The sequence below is a fragment of the Sardina pilchardus genome, chromosome 13, assembly GCF_963854185.1.
Source record: "Sardina pilchardus chromosome 13, fSarPil1.1, whole genome shotgun sequence".
NCBI lineage: Eukaryota > Metazoa > Chordata > Actinopteri > Clupeiformes > Clupeidae > Sardina > Sardina pilchardus.
In genome coordinates, this window is record NC_085006.1 from 4,558,953 (window position 1) to 4,584,837 (window position 25,885).

At 41.3% G+C, this 25,885-nt stretch overlaps 1 protein-coding gene across 4 annotated transcripts; it reads right to left on the reverse strand.

Moving 5' to 3' along the window:
* Window positions 1-2,525: 2,525 nt before the first annotated feature.
* Window positions 2,526-24,617, reverse strand: bcl9l (bcl9 like). Of its 4 annotated transcripts, none has more exons than XM_062552184.1 (9): window positions 24,411-24,617; window positions 17,683-17,773; window positions 17,153-17,509; window positions 13,855-13,980; window positions 9,794-9,953; window positions 9,584-9,668; window positions 6,815-9,215; window positions 5,869-6,033; window positions 2,526-5,685 (listed from the first exon to the last, which is right to left on the reverse strand). In XM_062552184.1, exons 3-9 carry the CDS (start codon window positions 17,430-17,432, stop codon window positions 4,481-4,483), a joined length of 4,422 nt encoding a protein of 1,473 aa, XP_062408168.1. In that variant the 5' UTR covers window positions 17,433-17,509; window positions 17,683-17,773; window positions 24,411-24,617; the 3' UTR covers window positions 2,526-4,480. The 4 variants fall into 4 exon arrangements, with proteins under 4 accessions (XP_062408168.1, XP_062408165.1, XP_062408166.1 ...); XM_062552181.1 differs by having other exon boundaries at window positions 2,527-5,685; window positions 5,869-6,108; XM_062552182.1 differs by lacking the exon at window positions 24,411-24,617 and adding an exon at window positions 24,020-24,204 and having other exon boundaries at window positions 2,527-5,685; window positions 5,869-6,108.
* Window positions 24,618-25,885: the final 1,268 nt, after the last annotated feature.

The window sequence follows — 25,885 nt, forward strand, 5'->3', positions numbered from 1 at the left end:
CAGAGCAGTTGCCATACCAAACTGTGACAGTAGGTGAGGATGCTCTCGATGGTGCAGTGGTAGAAGTTCACCACGATCTGAGGAGGCAGGTGGACCTTGGTCTCCTCAGAAAGAAGAGACGCTGGTGAGCCTTCTTGATCAGGGTATGTTGAGGGTCCAAGAGAGGTCTTATGGACACTCAGAAACTGGTGGCCATGGTGACACGCTCCACCTCAGTCCCGTTGATGAGAATATGAGTGTGTGTGCTATAGCTTTAGACTTGAAGTCTACAATGAGCTCTTTGGTCTTCTTGGTGTTGAGAGCCAGGTTGTTGCAGTGCACGATGATATTAGGTGCTGGACCTCCTTCCTGTATGGCTGTCTCATCATTGTTGCTGATGAGACGAATCACTGTGTTGTCTGCAAACTTGACAATGGTGTTAGAGCCCTGGTATTGGTGTGCAGTCGTAGGTGTAATAGAGGCTGACTGTACCTTGCACATGTGCATTGACAACGTGGATGTCTGTGATGAGCATCTTCATGTATGCCCAAGGTTCCAAGTGGAGAATAATTAGATAACATCTCTCTCTCTCTCTCTCTCTCTCTCTTTCTCTCTCAAAATAATTGATTTTTTCTCCTGTTCTCAAAAAAGGTTCTTACGGGAGAACGGAAGAAAAAATCTAAACATTTTCGAGAAGTCAACATTTTTTAGAGGAAAAGTCAAACATTGTGTGAGAAAGTCACAAATTTGCCAGAAACAGCGGAAGTGGGCTACGGATGTCAGTGTCACAGGATGGCATGAGAAAGATTTACATGAAGCCATGGCTGTATCAAGTGACAATATTGTGATTCTGCGCCAAGACACTAAGAATCTCCTTGTTATTAAACCCAATCCTGAAATCACACTTAAGTAATCCATTTCAGCAGTAAACCAAACACGAACCAGTTCCTTCAAAGACTTTTTTCTCAGGAAATCTGACTTCACAGAAAATCGGACTTTAATCCAAGAAATTATTTGTGATTTTTTTTCCCCTCTAAAATCTTGACTTTTAAGAGATCTTTTCTCAGAATTTTCAAAATATTTCTCTTCATGTGGCCCTAATACGCTTCTGTATCTTACAGAGGCTTGGGTACTATACAAATATATTAGTAAGTAAGTACAATGTATTTTTATAGCACATTTATACACATCTTGCACTGACCAACGCTCTGTTTTCAAAAACAGAAAGAGAACACTATAGCTAGGCTAGCTTTACAAAACATTCCTTTACAGATTTCTGTTATTTACTTTTGGCACCATGTTTCTTTTAAACTATTTACATGAATCTGATGATCAATATATGAAACTTCTGAATTAAGGTAGTTGAATTCAAGTCAATTCAAGTGACATTTATTTATAAAGCTTATTTTTCTATGCACAAAGTGGAAACCCAAAGCGCTCCACATGCAGGCATCTACAAATAAACAGACAAATTAACAAATATTAACAATGAAGGAAAACAAAATGATGGACAGAACGGCCCGCACACCCGTGCATAAATACGGGAAACAAATTAACAAAGCGCCTCACATAGAAAAATACAAACAAAAACACGAAATAAGTCCACAGACAATGGTGGTATTTGCCTGACATGGACGCAACATCATTGAGTCCTTCAACAGTCCCACCAGGCTGCTAGATCTTAAGAACTGTCAGGTAATTTGATCTAAGCGACTTCTGTCCTGGCAAACACAAAAACCATCAACTGTCCAAGCAGCAGTCCTGTTCATCCTACTGCACACATCCTCGTCCAAACACTGGTCAAGGCAGGCAGTTCTGCAGCTCTTTGGTGATGACGTTTCACACAGAGTAATAGAGCTGTCCCGAGTGAAGTCCCTGACTGGAAGGCGGCTCTCGTAGTGCAGTCAGGAATGCCGTTAGTGACACTAGTGCTAGTCCAGAATATTCAGCCAGTTTGACGTTGCGGCCGGACTGTCTCAAACTCAAAAAGTTCAGACATACAATGTATTGCACACCATGTTCAGCCCTGGCCATTCACAGGTCTGTATTTTTAAACAAATACTTTTGTCTATTGTGAAGTGCTTATCAAGTAAAATCTCGAGTGCCAGTTGTTTCAGAGCCTATGGACAAAGTCCTCAAGGGAGCAGAAGGCTTTGCTGTCATCTAACTAGATGACATAGGTCCAGCTGAGTAGAGCATTTGCAGCATATCCTCCCCCTGGTGAACAATACAGGCCTGACCATCCATCTGGATAAATGAGCCTTGGCCAAGGAAAAGTCTTAATACCTTGGCTAAGTGTCGGATGGGGAAGGTGGAGGCCATCATGGCTGCAGAGTGCCTGACCACCAAGAAGCGTGAACACCTTTTTAGGGCTGTAGGGTTGTTATAAACATATTTTTGGGGCCTTTTTTAAAAGATACTGTAGGTCATGGACTAAGGGATGTGGAGCCATTTGCTGGCACTATAAGATCTGGGCTGACTTGCTGCTATTTCTTCTTTGTGTTCATTATCGTAACATTTTATATTTCCAGTTTACTGTTCATGTAATCAGACATGTTAACCACCATTTCCCACAGATTATTTACCATCTCCTGAACTTTGTTGCTCCTATCAGCAACAAATGTTTGACAGTGCGCATACATAATACTCAATCCAATTATGTTGTCATTTCCATCTCTCATCTGCATCAACTTCAGTATCAAGAAATGCAAACGTTCACACAGATTGTTAAAAAGATTTCATTTATTGGGTAAAACTTTGTAATTACAACTCCGTATACAGTTTAATCACCGCCATTTAAACTCCCTGTTAACTTCCTGGTTTCTCATGGGGAACCATGGGGAAATGGAGGAGGTTTGCGGGTGATGGGTAGTGTAGACCATTTCGACAGGGATGTTATGTTTGAATGTATACAGTATTACTAACATGGTATTCTTATTTGCGCAAAAGCTGTTTTGGAGAGAGAAATTATGTATTCATGTTTTATTAATTATTGTAGGCTATGTATTAATATTTTATGTTATCATATGTTGTTAATTAATAACAGAGTTGATATTTAGTTTATTATTTTAGCAATGGGGCTATCCAGTGGCTAGGGCTACAAGTATTAGGCACCATGGCCTCAGTATGCTAGTACTGGTGGTTTGTTGAACATGTCTGAAGGTTGACACCTATTGGTCAAGTCTGTTCAGGGTCTGAGGACATAGTCTGACAACATTTGCCTATTTATTTTACTTTAGTTCAGTGTTTGTTTTGCATGTTTTGATGGATTTTCTGCACTGTATTTGCAGCACACTGTAAGAAAAAGACCAATGTAGTGAAATTGGATTATTTTCACACACCACTAGTGTGCCGTGGCACAGTGGTTGAAAAACAAGGAGCTAAAGAAACACAAGGAATTCTGCTGAATTTTACCAAAAAAGTAATGGATTATAAAAGACAGTACCTTTAAACAGCTCCTGTCTGACAGGAATCCACATTAAATTGTGGCTGGTTGAATAATGTATGTGGGTCATTCAGTGTCAAATCAAACAGAATCTAGGAAAATGTTTGCCACTTTCTCTAATATTTTGCTCTAAGTTTGTCTACATAATGTTTAGGTCTCAAAACTAACATCTAAAATAGTGTTGTTCAATTATTATGGTTTCATTTTGTCTCTTAAAAATGCATTATCTTGGAAGCCATGTTTGGGCATTAATATCTTAAAAAGTAGGATTGCTAGCCTGACCAAACATGTTCTCAGTATGACCTGACCATTAAAATAATTTAATTGTACTGCATACCTTTTGATTTTAGGTCCTAGATTAAGAACAAAGTGCAAAAAAGTTCAGGTTTGGGATGGCTAGCAAAAATACTTCCAAAGAAATTAATGTCCAAACTTTCCCAGATAATGTGTTTTTCAGGCTGAATAAAATAATATATTCCTATGTCAAGACAGGATTTGAACAGAAATATTCTAGAGGCCTTGGTTTTGGAATACATGCATAATATAGACCAGGTTTGAACAAAATATGAGATTGTGCAGCAACAACCTTATGATTTGACACAGAATGACCAATGTAACTAGTTATTATGTCTTCTTCAATTTGATTTCACCTCTCAATTCACCATTTTTCAACACATAGACAAGTACATCACAACAAGTATATGTTTGACCTTATTATTCTTTTTAGACTTAAGCAGTTATAGAGACCATTTGCAAACAAGAACCAATAACATTTCATATATATCCATGTATGTATGAAGATTCACATGTACAGATTTATATTCCATCTGACAGCAGTTTGGTATGAAATTAAAGGCAAGCAATTAAACATAAAAATGATTTTAAACCCAAAACACGTCTCTCTCATATATACATATATTACAAATATATAGAAAATGGCAATCCGAATTGTAGAAACCTTAAAGTAGGCCTAATGAAGTAACAATACTATTACCAATAATTATTAACAACACTTAGTAACATATAAATGGTTTTGTAATTTCAGAAACAAAACATTCAGAAGGGCATGTTATGTATATTTCCAGGTGCATAGCCCAAAGGACTGTTCAATGGCATTCCCCTCTGTCTGAGAGACTGAGGTCCCATCATTCCAGGGTGCGAGGGGGCCATAATAAGACCTTGTGGGGACATCAGTGGGCCCTGCTGCCCGAGCTGTTCCCCTGGAATGGGCATCCCCCTTTGCTTTGCCTGCATCATCATCAGGCTCTGCTGGGCCATTAAGTTGTGTGTGTGCTGCTGCTGCGGGGACATCATACTGGGATGTGGGTGGGATGGGTGGTGTTGAAGACTATTAGACATCATGACCTGCTGTTGCTGTTGGTGATATTGTTGCTGCTGCTGGGGCCCCAGGCCTGTCCTGACCATCATATGTCCTGGGTGGTTCATAGGTCCCACAGGACCCACAACCATACCTCTCCCTCCACCCTGGGGCATTCCTGCACGGATTCCATAGTGTGAGGGATGAATTGAGAGCTGTTGTTCTGCCATCATGTTTTGAAGGTTGGCAATGTGGGGGTTGGATGAAGCTGGATTGCTGTGGTGAGGACCAGAGGACAGCTGCTTCAGAAGCTGTGTGGGAGGAGGCTGCTGCAACGCCTGGCCATGGTGAGAGTTTGGCTGAGGCTGGGACATCCCCTCACTCTTTGGGAAGTACTGTAAGGTGCTGCTAGGTTTGTCAGAGGGAATGATACGAGATAGGTCAAATTCAGGAATGCCAGTGTGCGAAGGGCGGATAACATCACTCAGATCTGGGCCGTCATTCATGCGCATTGAGAGGAAGGAGTCTGAAGGATGGGTAGGCTGCTGGTGAGGTAATCCTTTCCCCAGCAGATGAAATTGTTGGGGAGAGAGCATATCATCAGGATGTTGGCTGTAATGCTGGGCCAGCGCTCCAACTGGGGAGTGTGGAGGGCCTTGAGATGGACCCTGCATGCGAGGAAAGCCCATCATCTGGTTTTGAGGATGCAATGAGGCATTGCATGGCCCTATCCCTCCAGAGAGCCCCCCTGCACTACCCACAATGCCAGAGTTCATACCTGACATGCTCATAAGGTTGGGGGAGGACAACATAGATCCTGGAGGACCATGGGAAAGCTGCTGCTGTCCTTGCAGCAACATTCCAATGGGACTTTGTGGACTGCCAGGTGGGCCCATGCCACTCTGGGAAGAGAGGAGCATCTGAGGGGATGGATGGTGGGTTCCTGATGGTCAACAAGGGAGAGAAAGTGAGAGTTATCTGAGAAAACATAGGTGCCTTTGAGTGCAGTTCATACTTAGGATACTTTTTAATTATGTGCTTCAGTTATGCACTGACATCATGGTGAACAGTGTGTAAATCCGCCTGTATCATAGATGTCTGAAGTTAGATTTGTGAAATACTACACCTTCCATGTTAACCCCTGGCAGAAGGGGCCTGTCTGGCATCATCTCGTCATCAGAGGTGGAAATGGTCTTTATTGCTTCATGGTACAGAGGAGCGGAGCTGGACATGGCATATTTGGACATCTGAGACATGATCAGCGACAGGGGATTCTGGGATGGAGGGGCATCTGGAGAGGATGTGAAGGGCATGCTGGGTTGGTTAGTTACTGTTGAGTTTGAACTCTTTGGGGGCAGAGTTGGACCTGAGAAACAGTATAGACAAAACCATGAGACTTCTTAAGACTATAATCTTATAATAATTTAAATGTTTTCACTATATTGTCTAGGACAAATGTTGCTGAATATAATGCAATCGGCAATGATTGAATCAATTTGAAGCAGGGCTAGAACATTTGGTTAAATAATCCATTGCAATGTTTCCTTAACAAAGCAAGTTATAAGTGATTTTCAAAATACAATTAAACAAATAATTCCTTTAAAGCCTCCTTTTCGATAAAAATCCTTTGCTAGACTTTCCTTAGGCAGATTCAGCACATGGAAAATCACCAAAAATGCAAATGGAATTGCAAACAGAAATCTAGTTATTTAAGGATGTGTCATGTCCATGCCTGTGTTTTTTGTTGGAAAACTAGAAACCCTGCATCACAGTACACCAGTCACCATTGGTCTGTATCTCCAACTGCCTCACTGCTAGTTGTAGGCTTGACTGTATGTACTACTGGATAGCAATTCTTAAGGTAGTAAAATAAGATCATAGTGCTTCGATATTAGTAGACTAATCTGTCAGTGTTAGCAGTAAACTACACCAGTTTGCTGCTTGATGTACTTTAAAAGAGTGGTCACCTTTCCTGACACAAATGACCCTTATTGACACCCCTGTAGTCCCAAGCAGTATGCTGGCATGATCAATTAGTTCTGTATTGTTTGTCATAACAATTTTCCTGTTACCTGTTTCAGAGTTGCTTGTTCCATTGCCCATGCCCTTCCCATTTGGGGGTCGTCCAGGACTGGGCATATTGGTCTTTGGGGATGTGGTCCAACTGGGAGAGGCCATGTTCATTACAGGGGATTTTTGGTGCCCTGGTGAGCCAGAGGGAGAATGCATGCCAAGGGATGTGGTGCCAATCATCTGAGGTGACTTCATGGAGGTTGAGGATGGGGTGCCTGCCCTAGATGCAGCAGGGAGATGTGGGTGAGAGGGACTAGTGGTGGAGACTGGGGTGGGAGACTTCAGTACCGAAGCAGAGGGAGAAGGCATAAGGGGTGATGGCTCTGGGCCAATGGAAGGGGACTTGAGTGGATGAGGTGGGGCCATGGTTGGGGAGCCCATGGAATTAACATTGACTGACAAGTTAGATGGATGACGAGGACAGGAGTCAGACCCCCTGGGGCCTGTATCTAGAGGCATGTGGCTTAGGTGGGATGAGCTGCCTAGAGTAGTTCCCTGCTGATCTGGCCCGAAATTTGCTTGATCAGTTTGCTTGAGGTAGGACCTCTCTGATTGTCCCCCACAAAATCTTTGGTTAGGGAATTGCACAGGACCCTCTGGTCCAGTAATCACAGCTTTACTTGCACCACTGCGACCATTCTGCCCAGCTCTAAGACGGGCAATATCTTCTGGGCTTAAAATTTCCCCTACGCGATTAACTCCTCGCAGTTTCTGTGCAAGTACCTGCTGTTCCTGTGCGTTCAAGTTAACATTCATGATTAGATGAGTGCTTAAAGGAGAGTCTCCAAGATCTCTTAGGGATGGCCCATCTCCTTCTCTTACCCTGCCTAGGGGAGAGTGCATTATGGCTTGTGAGTGTGGGAAATCCATGGGCTCACCATGTGGGCCGATACCCACAACTTGGTTTGGGAGGCTCGGCCTTCCTGTGTTGTTTAATAACCTGGATGGTCCCATTCCTTCCTGCTGCTGCTGCTGCTGTTGCTGCTGCAGTATGGCAAGCCGCTCTTGCTCGAGCCTCTGCAGCTGCCTCTTTTCCATGATGCGGAGTACCTCTTCACGCATAAGTTGTCGTTCTGGGTCACCATGTAGGTGTTGAGATGGACCACCAGGACCACCAGGTGGGTAGCATCCATGCAATAATGACCTGCCACCACCAATGTTGAGTGGCAAGTCCTCCACCCAGCCCATTCCAGACCTTTGAAGTCCAATACTCTCCATGGCCAAAACTCTCCCAGGGCTACCAGGATAGCCCCTTGGCCCCGGTGGGCCTCTCTGCATCTGTCCCACAAATCGTGGGCCTTGAGACCCATCCTGGTGGATATCAATTAATCGAGGGTTGCTTCCCATACCTCCACCCATCAGAGGCGCAGGGCCCCACTGCTCGTCTGATTTGTTGTGGTATGGTGGGGGAGGTCCCCTCATCATGAGGTGTGGACCCCTGGGCATGCCCATCTCTGCCATCATGCGGTAGTGCTGGGGATGTGAGTGTGGGTGCATCTCCTGTTGTCGACGCTTCTCCTGATAGTACTCCTCCTGAAGCTTCCTCCATGCCATCTGCTCTGGCGTCAGCCCATCATGGTCCTGCAGCATCCCCAAGTCCAACTCTGGCGGTGAGGACATGTGGTGGTGCTGCTGGGTTGGCAAGCCCAGATGGGGCCCTAGAGCAGGATCATCAAGTCGGGATCCCCCAAGATTCTGTGTTTGAGACATAATCGACTGCAGGGGCTCCTCATATTTTTTTACTTCAGACATATCAAGAGGAAGATTATTGTTGTTCATGTTCTCAGCGTTCTTAGAGCCTTCACTGCCCTCTTGAGTTCTGCCATTGTTGTCAGTATTGTTATTGTTGTTTATGTTGATGCTGTTGCTGTGGATGGCACCAGGGTTACCATTTGGCCCTTCCAGCTCTCCTGTGCCTCCACTGACACCACTGCGGAGCAGTAGTCGCTCAATGTCTCTGAGTGTTTGCAGAGAGCGCTCCCGGTGCTCCAGCTGCTCCTTGGACAATCCGTCCATGTTACATGGGCCACGCTGTGGCCCTTCACCCTGGAGATGTGCTGGCAGCACTGCGGAACTAGAAGTAGGAGAGACACCAGCACTAGGGTGGGCCATGCTCCCCACTCCCTCTGTTCCCCCAGGCCCCGTTACACCCCCAGCTGATGGACCAGCACTGCCTTGCAAAGGCTGATGTGAACTGGAAGGGCCGTCCAGAGGTTGGTGGACTGGCAGGTCAGCCTCTTGAGGTTGCCCACTCGAGGATGAGCTGCTTGTGACCTGTGTACCAATTGCCCCTCCAACAGATGCTGGCCTTGGAGTGTCATTTTGAGATTTCAGTGTTCCCATGGGTGGTGTGTTGAGTTGTTCTGGTAAACTGGACAGCTTCCTTGCTGCTGGCACACACTAGGAGACAAAAGAAGACTATTCATATAGATACTGGCTACTACATATTCATCACCCCGTGAAAGGTAATCAGGGTCAAATATTTAGTTACAGTACTTGGCTTAATTACACATCCCTGCATGTGCATCATGTTTAATGGTGCAGTCATTGCAAAATTAAATGTCTCCAGATCTTAAATAATACATCAGATGCTTAACAGTCGACAATTGTTCTTGTAAATCATTTTAATTTTATTTAGGAATTTTCAATGCATTTGATGCCAAATGGATCAAAAGCATGGGGAAAGGGAGAAACAAAGCGTACAACTGGCATGGGTATGTGTCCATAATATGCATTTCAGTTCAATATATGTATGTGTGATTGCCAACCTGATCCAGCTTTGTACGAGGGACATTTTGCTGGTGAAACATGAGTATCGAATCTGTGTGGCCATGAATTACTGCCTCAGCAGCGCTGAAACACATGAGAAAGGTACAGTTAGTTAGGCTTTGTTTACGACTCCCTGGATGTAGAAAACAAAGAAAATGTAAAGTTCAGTACATAGGGCAATTGCCCTCCAGAATCAGCCACCTGCTCACCTATTGGCTAGGCTGGTGGTGAAAACGTACACCACTTGCTGAGCAGGACGGGGCAGGTCAGATCGGAGGCCCCCTGAACTAAAAGCATATCCTGCAGGAGGAGCAGACGATTGCCCTCCAACACCTCCAGTACCGCAAGTACCAGCGATCATACGCTCTCCTGAGAGAGAGAGAGAGAGAGAGAGAGAGAGAGCAAAATAAAAAATGAAATGGAAAAAGATCCTATAATCACGATTCTCTTGTGGAACATTAATACATATAAAGGACAAAGTACTGTTGCACACTCAAGCGACACTGCACTTTCAGACTTTCTTTTTTATTGGTTTCAACTTAAAGAGGAATAATGCAGGATTGGCGATTTCATCTCTGGTTTCGGTTTTGTTTTTCGTTTTCGCTCGTTTTATGCTTGCATATTTCTCTGCAGAGCTTCCCTGACAGCTTTAGCGTGTATATTTATACATATATAGGCTATATATAAATATATAAATTGCAAGCGTGGTTCTTCTTGTTCTTTTCGCGTCTCTTACTTCTAGATGTAAACAGCAGACGATCGTTTATCAGAAAGTTGCAAGGTTGTAATAAGCGGATAGGGACACTAGGGGCGGGAGGAAATGTGACTGTTTTCGATAAAACTGGTCAGTCAAGCAAAACAACGATTTCTAAGGGCAATTCCATATCAGTTGGAACAGGTCCGACACCATGGTCCTCAGTTTTTCCTGATTTTTGGTCCAAATGTTCCTCCATGTCTCATTAGAAGAAAACCAACATTTTAGCTGGGTATCTTGTTTAGTTTCTGAGATATGGCTCTTCAAATGTGGTTAGACGCGTCCTAAAAAAAGGCTGAAAATTCTGGATTTAATGAGCACCACTTTTTTTTAAACCCCTCTCCTCTCTTAAGGCTACCATATTATTTTCTAAAAATTTGAACACTGGGGCAGTACCCTGTGTTGTTGTCCAAAATCATAAAGGAATTACAGTCCTTCCCACCATTGGAGACTTATTCATCGAAACAAACCCATATTTGTTTTGAAAGCAATGAAAAAAAAAACCTGTTTTTGTTCTCTTATGGTCATGAATGGCTAGCACTCACAGTTTTAAAACTCTACATATATATAGTCCATGAGTAAGAGAACATGTTGACAAAAAATTGAGAATGTTAGTTTTCGTATTTCGAGGCTATGAGCCTTCAAAGTTGGCCAAAATGGCGTTTTTTCCTAAAAATGCCACTTTTATTGCCTTTTTCCAAGGACAAGATGAAATGCAAATCCAACATTTCTTTTTTTCTGCAATAGTGTGGCACTTTGTAGATCATGTGAATGTGGTAGATCCAACCTGTCCATTTTAATATCCCCACAGCACATGTCTGAAGTTAGAAAAAATGAAAAAATGTCTTTGCTGAAGGAGGTGTTGGTTTGATTTGTATGAACCTCTTAGAAGGACAATATGGGGTGTAAACCCATTTTGTCTTTTTGAGGGATCAGCATGCCATCCTGTTAACAGGATAAAAATCTTATATCCCATTTTTACTCTTTATTGATCCCTTAGAATATGTCCAAAAGTTGTCATAAATGAAAAAAGGCGACTAAATTGAGGGGCTTAAATGGCCAAGTGGATCAAGTCACACAAGGCTAAAAATGAAATATAAGACAGAAGAGATACTGAGGGAGAACACTGTGAAATGTATAACCCCTGCTATGATGGCCTTTGAACCCACTGTGTCCTTAACTGAGGTTCATTCTTATTAAACAAATTTCTTCTGCATGAAGCATATTGTCTCCTGGTTGCTGTTGGAGTTACCGTTGGATGCAGCTTGCATTGTGATTTGTTCTAATGGTATCCCTGGACAATTAACCCGAGATCCACTTAGATAAACATAACCCTAGGACCAGTGAAAATCCTACACTTTTTGGTCATCCATATCCATCCATAAGTTAAACCCTAAGGGAGGATTTTTTTATGTCACACAAAGTGGGTACCAATCAACTCCAAATGGTCTGAAACATACTCCTACATAATATCTCAAACCATGATTTTGGCCTCAACACTTCAGCAAATTTCATTTTTTTGTTTTTTCCCATTCGTTTCAATGGGAAATAGTTTTTTGCGAACAACTCTTGAACGGAAGGTCGTAGACTCAATCTGATTTGCTCCATCAGACATAATTCGACCATGAGGATCAAGCAAGAAGTAAATGTTTATTTCTATGACCTTCCGTTCTCTAGATATAGTCTTTTTAAATTGTATTTCCTGTTTTAAACCAACTTCCGGTTATCACAGGATATTAGGGACACAGTGGGTTCAAAGGCCATCGTAACAGGGTTAAACATTTCACAGTGTTCTCCCTCAGTATCTCATCTGTCTTATATTACATTTGTAGCCTTGTGTGACTTGATCCACTTGGCCATTTAAGCCCCTCAATTTAGTTGCCTTTTTCATTTTTGACAACTTTTGGACATATTTTAAGGGATCACTAAAGAGTAAAAATGGGATACAACATTTTTATCCTATTTACAGGATGGCATTCTGATCCCTCAAACAGAAAAAAATGGGTTTACACCCCATATTGTCCTCCTAAGAGGTTCATACAAATCAAACCAACACCTCCTTCAGCCAAGACTATTTTTCATTTTTTCTAACTTCAGACATGTGCTGTGGGGATATTAAAATGAACAGGTTGGATCTACCACATTCACACGATCTACAAAGTGCCACACTATTGCAGAAAAAAAGAAATGTTGGATTTGCATTTCATCTTGTCCTTGGAAAAAGGCAATAAAAGTGGCATTTTTAGGAAAAAACGCCATTTTGGCCAACTTTGAAGGCTCATAGCCTCGAAATACGAAAACTAACATTCTCAATTTTTTGTCAACATGTTCTCTTACTCATGGACTATATATATGTAGAGTTTTAAAACTGTGAGTGCTAGCCATTCATGACCATAAGAGAACAAAAACAGGTATTTTTTTCCATTGCTTTCAAAACAAATATGGGTTTGTTTCGATGAATAAGTCTCCAATGGTGGGAAGGACTGTAATTCCTTTATGATTTTGGACAACAACACAGGGTACTGCCCCAGTGTTCAAATTTTTAGAAAATAATATGGTAGCCTTAAGAGAGGAGAGGGGTTTAAAAAAAAGTGGTGCTCATTAAATCCAGAATTTTCAGCCTTTTTTAAGGACGCGTCTAACCACATTTGAAGAGCCATATCTCAGAAACTAAACAAGATACCCAGCTAAAATGTTGGTTTTCTTCTAATGAGACATGGAGGAACATTTGGACCAAAAATCAGGAAAAACTGAGGACCATGGTGTCGGACCTGTTCCAACTGATATGGAATTGCCCCTAAGCGATTTTATGACTATGAAAAAGTTGCATAGGGTCTCTTTAACACAGTCAAGAGTACAACCTGATGATGATTAAAGAACTAACCCGACCCTCCCACCACCACCCATCCCCACACCCTCCCACCTTATCAGACACTTTCAATGAACTTCAAGTGAGACACTAGCAGAGAGAGAAAGCGAGAAAGAGAGAGAGAGAGTTGCTCAAATATTCACTGACTGTTAAAATACACAGTTTTTGCTTGTATTTGACATCCACAGATGAGCCATGTGATAAGGTTGGCTTCTTGTTTGCAGTTCTCAGTTTTTAACACTAGATGGAGCTGAGCTAGTATTTACTTTATGAGACTGGCAGAATGTTTTACCATGTCAATATCCAAATAGCAACTAAAACCTTTACAAGAACAGTCTTAATACTGTGATGCAAAAATCCTGATGGAAAGTGATCGGAATGAAGTGAATAAAAACTAATTTGTTTAACTTTGTCAGTGACTAAAACGTTCTGTCTCTCTTTCTCACAGGTTCTTCTTCTTCTTCTCAAGGATCTCTTAAGATCTGTCATATTTAAGAGGACACAAAAATGGCAAACGCAATTGGAGGCCATAATTTGCTCGCAATTTGCCAAATCCTATGTGTCCTCCAGGGGTCAGTAAAGGCATTTGGTGCTGTGAATTGTGCATGTCTGCTAGTGCTCTTTTAGTGTCAGTGAAGAAGACTCACGATGAAGTGCTGCTATGTTAGGTTTGTCCTCATCCTCCTCTGTGTCTCCTCCAGAGCACCACTCATCACCACTGTAGGGTTGCTTCTTCTCCAGAACACAGCGACGCTTGCTGCGCATTACACCGTCTAGACATGCACGCACACACGCACACACACACACACACACACACACACACACAAAGGGAGATAAAGCAAGAGATTACTGTCTGTCAAAGCAATATTTGTGCTTGGGGTTTTCAAAGACATCCAAGAAATTACACATAGAAACCACCTGCATGAGTCTATTTAAATCAAAGGCAAGATGAGAACCAAAGCCTCACATGACTGTGCTGACAGCAAGAGGAAGTGAGAGTAGAGTGTACTTGAAGTACTCTACAACCTTGATCAGACAAGTGCAGCAATGAAAGATGGTCACTGTTGCGTATGTGCAACTGAATAATAAAACACAAATTAAGTTGTTGTATTTCAGTAAGGATATTCAATAAATGTATGAAAACATCTCAAACAAAGAATTTCATATGAATATGCAGAGACAAAGGAACAATTGTCCATCAAAAATAAATAATGAATGCAGGCCCAGAACATTTCAGTTATTGATAAAATAATAATGTGTTGAGGGTGCACTAAGTCATCTAAACTTGTAAACTTTGAAAATGTGTGTCCACACTAGTGATGCTCCGATCGATCGGCCGCCGATCATGATCGGCCGATATTGGCTAAAAATGGCTTGATCGGTGAAGCTCAAAAGCGCCGATCAAAAAAGCCGATCATGTGACCTACTGTAAATTACTTGCGTGACATCTTTTCACCTGCAGGCGCAGCGCACAGGCACACAACAGCCTAGAGTAGAGAGGAGCTTGCAGTGGCAAACATGAGTAGGCTAAAGGTTCAGTGTAAAATTAACCATGTGCAATGTATGTCGTGCTGAAATCCCTCGAGGTGGAAGCCAAAGACGTTTTAACACCACTGACGGACAACTGAATATGTCGGGTAGCCTATGAGAAACTAAACCAGCCAACTTCCCCATCCTTCAATCAGCCGACTGTAGGCCTACTAACGATAGGGATGATAAGATGGAAAGGCATTACGTTCAGAATTAATTTGCCTCCTCGAACAACCTGTATTTCGTTGTGGAGGATAAAGCCCAGTTACGATTTTGCAAATATCTGTAGCCTAAAAGATTTTTGAAAGACAGTCAGACTCTCACATCTAAAGACAAATCATAGAGTTTTAAGTCACAAACTAGTCACAGACTATGCAGACATGCGATAATATCAGACATGTTTGATATTGTTGTAACGGCAGAATTAGAAAAAGACTCCGACTGGCTTACAACCGCTAATTAACACCTTACATTAAACGAGTACACGGGAGCGCGCCGCACCATGATTTCTGTCCCGACTTTGGATATTTATTCATCGACTGTGAAAACATGGCAATATCGCGCAATGTAAGTCGGCCCTAACCTGCCTTGATCCACGATATTACCCCGCAGGCATAAAATACTAGCCTAATGTGTATCTCCCCGCGTTACCAAACAGTAGCCCATTGACAAGCTGAAGAATAGGCATATTAGCTTCCCAAGCGCAGACGCCTGTCCAATGTCCCTGCTAGCTTAGCAGCGCACTTTATTGACTCAAACTGGTGGCATTTAACGGCATGTTTCAGTCATGGGGGATTCCAAGATAAAAAAGACTTGCAATTTATTGCTTACAGTAGCTTCCATTATTTCTTTTTTGGGGGATTTGGAACAGAGAAAAGGCCATAGTTTTGCACTTTGAGGCAGTAGGTTTTGATGTAACACGTTTTTCATTTAATGTAGTCAGTCTATTTAGAAGCTATACTTTTCAAGTAGCCTAGGCAATGTAATTTGGTCCCATCCCATTTAGGTGATCTGTGTGTTGGTCTGCCTGACCCCCTCCTTGTATGAAATCATTTTATGTCTCGCTGCATATTTGGAAAAGATGGCCAAAGTTATTTCATTTTCTAAATACAAATCGATAAATGGTGGTTCTTCAACATCTTGATAGGCCTACTGTCTTTTATGCCACTTACATTAATTCATAGTTAGTTTAATTTCTACAAATGATGCAAACTCTGCTAGACTATTGTTAAAAGACTCTCATTCCCCTGCCATTCTGTGATCGGCAGTGATCGGCAATCGGCCGATCATGATTTTGATGATCGGTAATCGGTGATCGGCCCCAAAAATGCTGATCGGAGCATCTCTAGTCCACACCAGCCAAAACACTTGGAAACTCACACTAAAAGGCCTCCTCTCCTGCTGGGCATGCATGCTAAACAAGTACAAGCTAGATACAAAGATACTACTTTCTAATGACACATGGTTTATAACAACCAGACTACAGTAAAGGGCTCTCAGTTATGACTGGGAAAAACAAATGGGTAAATAGCAAATGCAACTTCTCTGTCTGGTGGGATGATGCAAGATTAACCAATGAATACAAGGTCAGTAAAGCCTGAGACATTATTGGCAGCTTGGTGTGGATGTCACACTTCCACCATTACTGAGAGTGTTGGGTCAGTGGGTTGTTTCTTTTGTTTCTTCAATGACTGCTCTGCCAAATTTTTTCAATAAATCCTGTACTACAGTACATGCTATTGCAATTGTATAGTGACTTTTCAATGGAGAAGCGAGATCATGATGAAAGCGATTCAGAGATTTCACACATCACAAATGAGGCTCCATAGTGCAACGTTGGTAAACTAAATAACATTTAGGTAATGGAGTTTTCTTCCATGTCAAGATTTTTCAGCAACATAATTTCTAACTGCAATTCAGGAAAAAATGTAATACAATTCACCTATGCCATACAAAATCTGCTGCCTTGCCAACGATTACAGACAGTGCATAGCCAGCTAGAGAACAGGAAGGAAGGAGGGGAGAGAGAAAGAGAGCGCTGACTCATTTGTTAACATAAAGCTGTGTCTGCTGGGAATAAAAGAGGATGCTTAAAAGGTCATCTGTTCCTCCTCTGCTTTGACACTGTGCACAGGCTGAGGACAGACTGTCATACCTCCCTCTAGCTTCACACACTCAACCTTCTTCACTTTACCCTTAATATGCTTCCTCAAACATATGTCTCCTTCACTCTTGACTGAACTGAGACTTATCCTGACTTATTTCTACAATATGATAAAAGATATACTATCAATGTATCGCGACACAAATATAGGTGCAACATCTTTGAATTGTCTTTGTCTATGTCCATCTGTATGTCAACTGAGAAGTCAAAGGACATGGCATGTAAATACTTTCTCTTTAATCCTACTGTACCTTTAGCATCAGGCTCCAGGGAGTCTCTCAGGTCACCTGCGTCCATGGAGATGGCTCTCTCCCGTTTAGTCTTGGTCTTCAACATTGTTACTCCTCCACCAACACCTGATGGACCCACACTGTTCAATCCGGGAGAAACCTGGTTCGTTTTGACTCCATGGCTTCCAATCCCAACACCCTTAGTTCCAAGGCCTTGCTGCTGGTTCGCATCAGAAATCTGAGTTTCGGTGCTACTAACCACTTGCTTACCATTAGTGGTCAGTTTATTTTCAGGGTGCATTTGATTGGTCGTTGATAACAGTACTGGCAAGTAATGTGTTGTGTGTATTCCTGAGGCTCACAGAATTTCACACAGTACTGCAGACAAAATAAAGAGGGTAGAGGTCAGTAGAGATAGTTCTGATGCCCTAAATGAACATACAGTACCAACATTACCACCAGTTTCATATTTGGGTGGAATAGTCATGTCGGAGTTGAGGTTACCATGCTTGTTTCATGAAGGGTGTGCAGAAAAAAATGTGCTGACTTACACCAACAATTTGACTTGGCCGATACATCCATCAATGTAGCAACTTCCTTCTTTCAGAAATCTACTGAGCAGCATGCTGTCTTCAGCTCTCTCTAAGAGTAGGAGAGGCAGAGAGAGAGAGAGAGAGAGAGGGGGGGGTAGAGATTCTCAGTATAATGACACATGGTGAAACTGATTGAGTCAGTTTCTGCCAATCCATAAAATACCAGAGCTGTCAGAAAAAAACCTCAAGGTTTCCTTCTCAAGGAGTGGAGGGGCTTGATGTTCTGAACGGTCTCCAGTTCAACACGCTCCACCCATAGCAACCAGCTTTCTGAACCACAAAAACTCCCCTCAGACATTCCACAGTACCCTCTCCAAGTCTCTCTCAGCTGGCTGTCTCTCTCCCGCCACTACTTTCTCTTAGCATAGCAGTAGTACGTTCCAATCAGAAGCCTTGCCTACCAAACCCCAGACACAAAAGAGTACATCTGGGAGCAAATATTCATACACACATCCTGTACATGTACATACACATACGGCACTGACGCAGTGAAAAGTATTTGAGTAAGTAGTTGTGAGGCTACATTCACAATTCAGGCCCTGTCTGATGTTTGTGAATGCGGTACTCATAGTACAGAGCCAACACACAGCAGTGACATTCCTCACCCTGTTCAGGCATCCCAAAGCAGTCACAAGCACCTGCTCATGTTCATTACTCCTGGCCCTGATGTGTTTCTAGATCTCAGATGTCAAAATGTTTACTATAAGTTGTAGGCCTATGTTCAAATGAGAAAAAAAACAATTCTACCTCCCCATCACCATGGCTGGAACATTGTGTTTTCATGTCCATCCATTCATACAAATGTGATATCAAAAGAATGGTCAAAGGTCAAGGTCACCATGACCTCACGTTCTTGTGAACATGGTACATCAAAAACACCTTGAGGGAATTTAACGTGATGGATGAATGAGGATACTTCACAATTGATGGAGTGGTGGTGGTTCCAGTCTGCACAAAGGGGTGTGTTTCGCGAGATCCAATATCTCATTGCTGTAATTTGAATGACTTGGAATATATCTTAAAAGTTTCCCTACGAAAAGTTTCCGTAGTGATGGTTGTTTTCTTACTGAATTTAATATCTTTCTAGTTTCTAGGCTGATCTTTATCTGTTGTCAAGCAAGCACGTACATAGCAACCATTGTTTTCAGCCATGGAAAAGCAAAATAATTGTCATACACAGTATATATAGAGAGAGAGAGCTTCAACTGACAAAATCAACCACAATCTCTATGCCAAAGCAGACAGCAATCAGTTTACGCCATGGTTTTATTACTTGAGCTGATCCGCACTCTACATATTTTGACCATGGATTTTTGCTCCTTAGTTAGATACCAAAACTAAGAATTGGTACCTAGTTCTTTAACCTATATTCAGAAATCCTTAAAAATTAACATAATGAAAAAAGATGTGTAAACGATTTCTCTATTGACATTTCAATATTTTTTAATGAAGATCATTCTAACAGAACTTGATACCAAACGGAAACTAATTTGATTCTGGGAAACATAGGCCAAATGAACTTTAATTTTACGTTATTACCAATGCAAAGAATTGTTCAGTAAAGGACATAGGTGAAGATGAAGTTTCAAAACTGAAAAAGTATACAGCCACATGAAATGTCAGTCTCTGCTAATGTTTTGTTAATATCCTTTTACTTCGCTTGATTTGGCGCTGGCTTAACCTATTCCCATCCTCCCTCTTTCCCTCAATTTAGACCTTCTCTACAGCACCTTAAACACTCCCTTGTTTCTCATTTTCAACATGATACTGTAGTTGCCATACAGCCTATTCTCGAGAGAGTTAAACAAACTACAAGCATAACAACAGGTTACCTAAGGGAAAGTGCCTTGATCAGAAATCAACAAAACAAAACAAACAATTAAAAAAACAACAAACAAAAATAGGTGAAATTTGAGTTTTATTCCTTTTCAAAATGTGTCAGCGGTAACAGTGTCATGGCTGATTTGTATTAAAAACTGTCAACACTACTCACAATTCCAATGTCTTAATTCTCTCATCCTTTCCAAATTGCTGCTAAGGATTACAAGGCCATTCTTCTTCCTATATTTGCTGTTGTCAAATGTGCTATTGTTAGTCACACTTTTTGTGTTATTGAAGTTTTCACTTTCATTACTTGGGGTAAAAATATGTCTGTTTTCGTTATCAAAGTTAGATGTCCTGTTCTAGTACAGGAAATTGAGCAACACTTCATTTCCTTCACCAACTGTTAGTGGCATGAGTAGGCCTTATGCAGTCAACATTCCTTCTTGACATAAAATGATGATGTAACATTGATGTTATCAATCTGAGCATTCTAACCTTTTCTATTCAACAGTATGTTGGTGTAAATCTAAAAAAAAAGATGTGAAAAAATAAAATACAGTGGAACCATGTCAGAATCTGAGACAATTATGTACAAAGGGCAGAGAGTACTATCATAGTATCAGTCAGAATTATATCAAGTAATTTCAATAGTATGTTTACTTTCGACAATAGGATTGTCATACAACTGAGTACAACTTTCACAATAATATTTTTCCAGCTTCCTCAGATAATCTGAATTCCTGTTTTTTTTGCTGAAAACCAAATAAAATCACATATGTTTGGCACTGTGATATTGCAAATAGACGCACCAAAAGATCATGAAATCACTGGGGAGTTGGGTCATATTACTGAGGCAACAAGCCATAACATTGACTAGATCTGAGCAAATAGGCTACCAGTGATTGAGAAGCAGGACAAAACCCTGCGCCACGCTGAGAGTTGGTTATTGATGAAAACTAAGAAGCACTGCTTGACTGCGATTTTTGACAGTCATATGAACAGTATGAATAAAGAACAAGATGGAGAGATCTCGGTTGATGTAGAGATGCTCAGTCATTACTACATTTTTAGACATCTCAGTATTACTCTGTGTGTTTCTCTCTAGATGACGTTTGTGTTTGGGGTGAGGCACAAATGTTCACAATAAAGTAACTATAGTTACTAGCCTACAAGAAGAGCTGTTGTGGAGAGTTATACAGGATTTTTTAATCACATATGGTAGATTTTACAATGAAGTGGCTCATTTCATTTTTGTATCAAAGCAAAGCAAAGATCCATCTTTGAGAGCTACATTTTTCCTGTGGGAAGGCTCAGCGTTTGGAGAGAGAAAAGAGGAGTATGTCAAAACTCACAATTTTGATTGTGCTGTAGGGACTCCATGTCTATGGAGGAACATTGTAATTATTCTCAGCAAGACGGTTTGTTAACTCTGCTCATGGGCCTAGGTGTGTGTGTGTGTGTGTGTGTGTGTGTGTGTGTGTGTGTGTGTGTAGTTTCAGAAAAAGCAAAGATCTCAAGGGTAACAATATTGCAATATATTGATAGGGGGATGAAGAGCAACTGCTGTTAGAGACAACTGGCATTCGGAGATAGGTGTGGAACTAAATATCAATATGGCTATATCGTATTACCTTTTTTTTGACACTGGTAACAAGTATCGATATTTTACTGAAATATTAACACCTACAATTCAGTCTTGGACTAATCTGCCAATTTGACTTTTAGGTACTGTACCAGGATACCTAAAACTCTATCTAACCTAAAACTATTTACACCTTATACACTGTTTCAATTCAGTCATTATTGTGGACAACGTATTGTGACTGTATTGATTTGTGAGTTACTCTGTGATTCCCACCCAACAGCTGCTGACTACCTACACTCCTGAACCAGGAAGTTATAGAACCAGCATGCGCATGGGATCAAGGGTTATATCTTGTGGCATTTTCTGGGAAACCAGCCAACTAGGAGTAAGGAGTAACACGGATTGGAGTCAAGAGTACTTGTAAACAGAAAGTGAACAAAGGAAGGATAATTACATTTATGATGGTGGAAAGTACTGCAGCTAACAGGCTAAAACTTCTGGTCTGCAACACTAAATTGAGTCCCCTTAGTGCTTGTCCAGGTTCATCTCTCAGCTGCTCTGTGACCACAGGCCAACCTACGGTATACTCAGGATAGCCTGTGGTGTGCCATATAAGATGGGGTTTTTTTTTCCGGATACATGACAGCAAATGCTCAGAAATAAAGATAAAGATGTGAGATGGCGAGGCCTGTTCTTTGTGGCTGTCTCCTCAGGTGCATGCACAAGAAATTAAACATCTTGTCCTGTATTAAGTTGCTACAGAGTACTGATAGTTTTGCATAATTTATGCTTGGACTTGTCTAAGAAAATGACAGAGAGACTATAATGGTGCTGCTCTAGAAATATGAATCCAGTTTTAACTGTACTGAATGGAGTAATTCACGATTACTACTACTTTTTCCACACATCAAAACAATCTCTAGATTCTAGTTTCACTATATAGGTCTACACCTTACGTTTCAACTCCAATCTGCTAGGTGGAAACCTTCTCAGTATCACATTATTCTTTCATAGCTCACCCTGGCCACGCTGCCTGTAACTCACCCCAAAGCTCTCAGATCACCTTCCCAGATAACACACAATTTGTCAACAACACAAAATCTGCTTGGCCTTGCACCACTCTATAATGCACATTGCCTTATGAAATACATATGCATGGAAAATATTTAACAAGACTTCGTATCAGAATATTAAATAGAATTTTGGGAGTTGTAATATGGCACTATTGAAAAGTCACAGAGATTACAAACTTAATATATTTCTGGTACATGTAGTGGATTGTCAACTGACAGTGGCTGGTGAAAAAAAAGTAAATATATTACTATACAATTTTACACCTCCCAGCCTTTATTTTGCCTTTGGAGGCCATTTTCATATCAGAAAGGTCAATATCCTTTGTATTGTATTGTACTGATCTAACTCTGAAAGGATAGACTTGGTCTGATATTGCTACTGTTTCAACTAGCCTACAGTGATTCAGGTACTGAACAAGATATAATTCAGTACAGGATGTCTGGGTGTGTCAACCATAAGAACTGTTCTTGAATTGTGCACTGAGACAACAGATGATAAAAGTGTCATCTTGATGCTTCACAGTTTCTCCTTGTTGTAAAAAGAGCAGCATGGCCACCTGTGGAATGAACACTAGTTAGCGTAGCCTGCACTTGTGTGCCAACTTTGGGTCACTTTTCAAACTTTTCTCTTTGCACGAGTAAGACAAAGTGTGGATCTACCCTCTCCAGCGATCATGCTACATGATAAACGGTTACTGGATAAATAGATCTCTCAGGCCAATAACTGTGAACAACACTCTAGGTCCAGGCTCTTTGAGAATGTAACATCTAAGAACTGACTGTGTGTAAACAGTGGCCTAGACTGAGAGGCATTGAGCTAGGGCACAGAAAAGGACATGCGGTGGGTTTCAACCTCAAAGACAATTCAGATCAAGTTGCACACCCTGCAAACCATGTCCAGTGCTATAAATAGCCCAGCTGAATCTCACAGACTGACAGGGAGACCAACATAATTTGCAGTGAAGGATACAAGCAACTGAAGAGTGTCTTGGGTGTGTCATCACAGACATGGAGGAAACCTTGACAGTGTTACCATGGAAATTTGAACTTATCTTGATTTCATGGTGACACTCTCAGAAATGTAGCTCTTAAGGAATTTAAAGGAAGTCAAAACAATGATGGGTTCCTGGCAGTGCCATGGATAGGTGAATGAGAAATAACTTTGAGTCAACATATGGAGTGCACTCAAATAAAATTGAAGTCTCACTTTAGATATTGTTATTCAATGATACATATAATTCCCAGAATAACACAAGGTCAAAGGCCAGACCTTATAACACAACTCCGAGTAGCCTAAATAAAGTTTTAAAAACGCATGCATTACTAGTGTTGGTGTACGGATTACCTATCCCACCATTGTGCAATGCACCACAAAATGATAATATTTTCATCACAGATGTGTCTGATGATCTAACAGGCTACTGCACAGATTTAATCAATTGTTTCGTTCACTCTACTGTCAACTGGTGACGAAAGACAAGAAACACGTAACAGGGTTTTCAACCAGGTGCCTTGCCACCTGGATGGGTCTCACTTGATGCTGTAACTGGTGTCGAAATGGGGTTAGACACGCCGTAAGTAAAGTAACAAGTGTGCGCAGTTCTTTTCAGAGACAACAGCTGAATTGAATAATTACTCTCTGTGGTATGTCCACGTATCACATAGTCCTCTCAGCCTTTTCCATGCTGCGTTGAATTAGCTGTCCAGCTAACTTAGCTGATAGCAGCATATCCCCAGACCAAATTCTTGAAGTGCCTGACAGAAGTAGCCAAGCAAACAGGTCGGTATACAAGGCTGGATAAAGGACACTCACTTGCTTGATGACGATAAACCACCCATACGTTATACGACCATCTGGATATGACCGCACATACATTAATACAGCAGTGTACGTCACACTAACATTTTGTATACTAAGTCACATGGAGCATGGCCTGGTGCGACAATCTCCTTTCTGATTAGCTAAGCTGGCTCTGGAAGCTAACGACAGTTTGCTAGCTGACGGCTACGGTAGCTGACGTTGCTACAGTCTTGCTAGTTCAATTGGGTTACACATCTGCACATGATCTCTCTGTGTAAGTCCCAACTTAAGATGTAATTTATTTCAAAACAGTATGTTTGTCAATAAGGCGAGTCGTACACTTTGAAAAGTCGCAAATATGCATGATAGATTGGTTATGTCGGTGGAACTATAAATTTCCTACCCCATTCCGCTGTCTGTAAGAGGCCGATGTCAAGAATGACGGCAAACCGACATCACCTGAAGTGGCCGCCACTGCTTTCATTGCTGCCACTGCGCAATATCCCCTCGGCTATAACAATCAAATGCCAGGTAACGTTACATCTCCACGTATTCGAGTAGCCTACAACCCTTTGGGCAAAACAGATTGAAGATTTCTCAGATTAAAAATCCACGCTGTAAACGAGACCTTGAGTTGACCATGTAGCCTACAGTGACTTGGAGAAGGGGAAAGACACTGCACGACACTGTCCATAGGTACCACCAGATCTGAGTGCTCGAATAATACAACCGACTGATGTGGCGAGTCAGCCACCCGCTTTTTTCTTCATTGATGGTAAGCGAAATCAGCCAACAACAAACTCCACACAGCTTTCACACTGGCTGCTTTGTAGGTCATGTAGGTCATTAGGACAATGCCAGAACAACGCACAACAGTAGCCTAGCCTAAATGCCAAGTTTGCGATGATAATAATAATTTTGATTAAAAAAAAAAGCCCAACAACTGTAAAAGCCTAGGCTATGTAAACTATAGGCTAATTAATTAAATTTAAATTAGATTAGTCCTATTATTTATTAACAACAGCAACAACAATATGTTGCTATTTATTATTACTATAGCCTATTTGTGATAATAATAGGCCTATAATAGCCTAATGATGATGATGATGATGACGATGATTATAATTATTATAATAACAATAGGCCTAATAAATAACCTATTATTAGGCCTAAAACAGATTTTTTAAATTATTATTTTGTTGTGTTTGATGGGAGGAAAGTAGGCCTAGATGCTTTTGCATTTATTAATTCAGAAGGGCATAACAGGTAGCCTATACTTTCACCACCTATATGCAGACTAGTGTTATCATGATGATTAAAGAAGTGTTTCTTGAAAAGCACTTTTTCTTAAAGCGGAGCACTGAGCCAGAAAGGATTTTGGATCTTGTGGTGAGATGTTGTGAAGCAGCTTTTCAGGTGAGGACTCCCTCTGGTGGACCTAAATACTTTAGGCTACTAAACCAAAAAATATTATCCCCACAAGAGGAGTTCTGCTGCCCTAAATAGGCCTACCTCCTGGCCACCTTAAATCACAGGACAGACAGGCCAGCCCCCCAGGATAGATTTGCTATGCAGAAAATGTGTTTTATAGACTAGAAATCCCATTATGGCACTGATTATGATAAGTAATGCAATTGCAATAATTATAATAATTATAATTACTGCATGGCTTTTATACAGCATGGCAAAATAACGCTATAGGCCACACAGTTAAGCAACACAATGGTAGGCCTACTTAGGTCCCTCCACTTGTCCCATCATGATGGCTCCCTTTGTCTGTCAATCACTTATTGAATGGCTTGAATGTTAATATTTTTTTGGAGCATAAATAACAACAATAAGCAACAACAAAAATATTTTCATAAACTCTCATGTAGG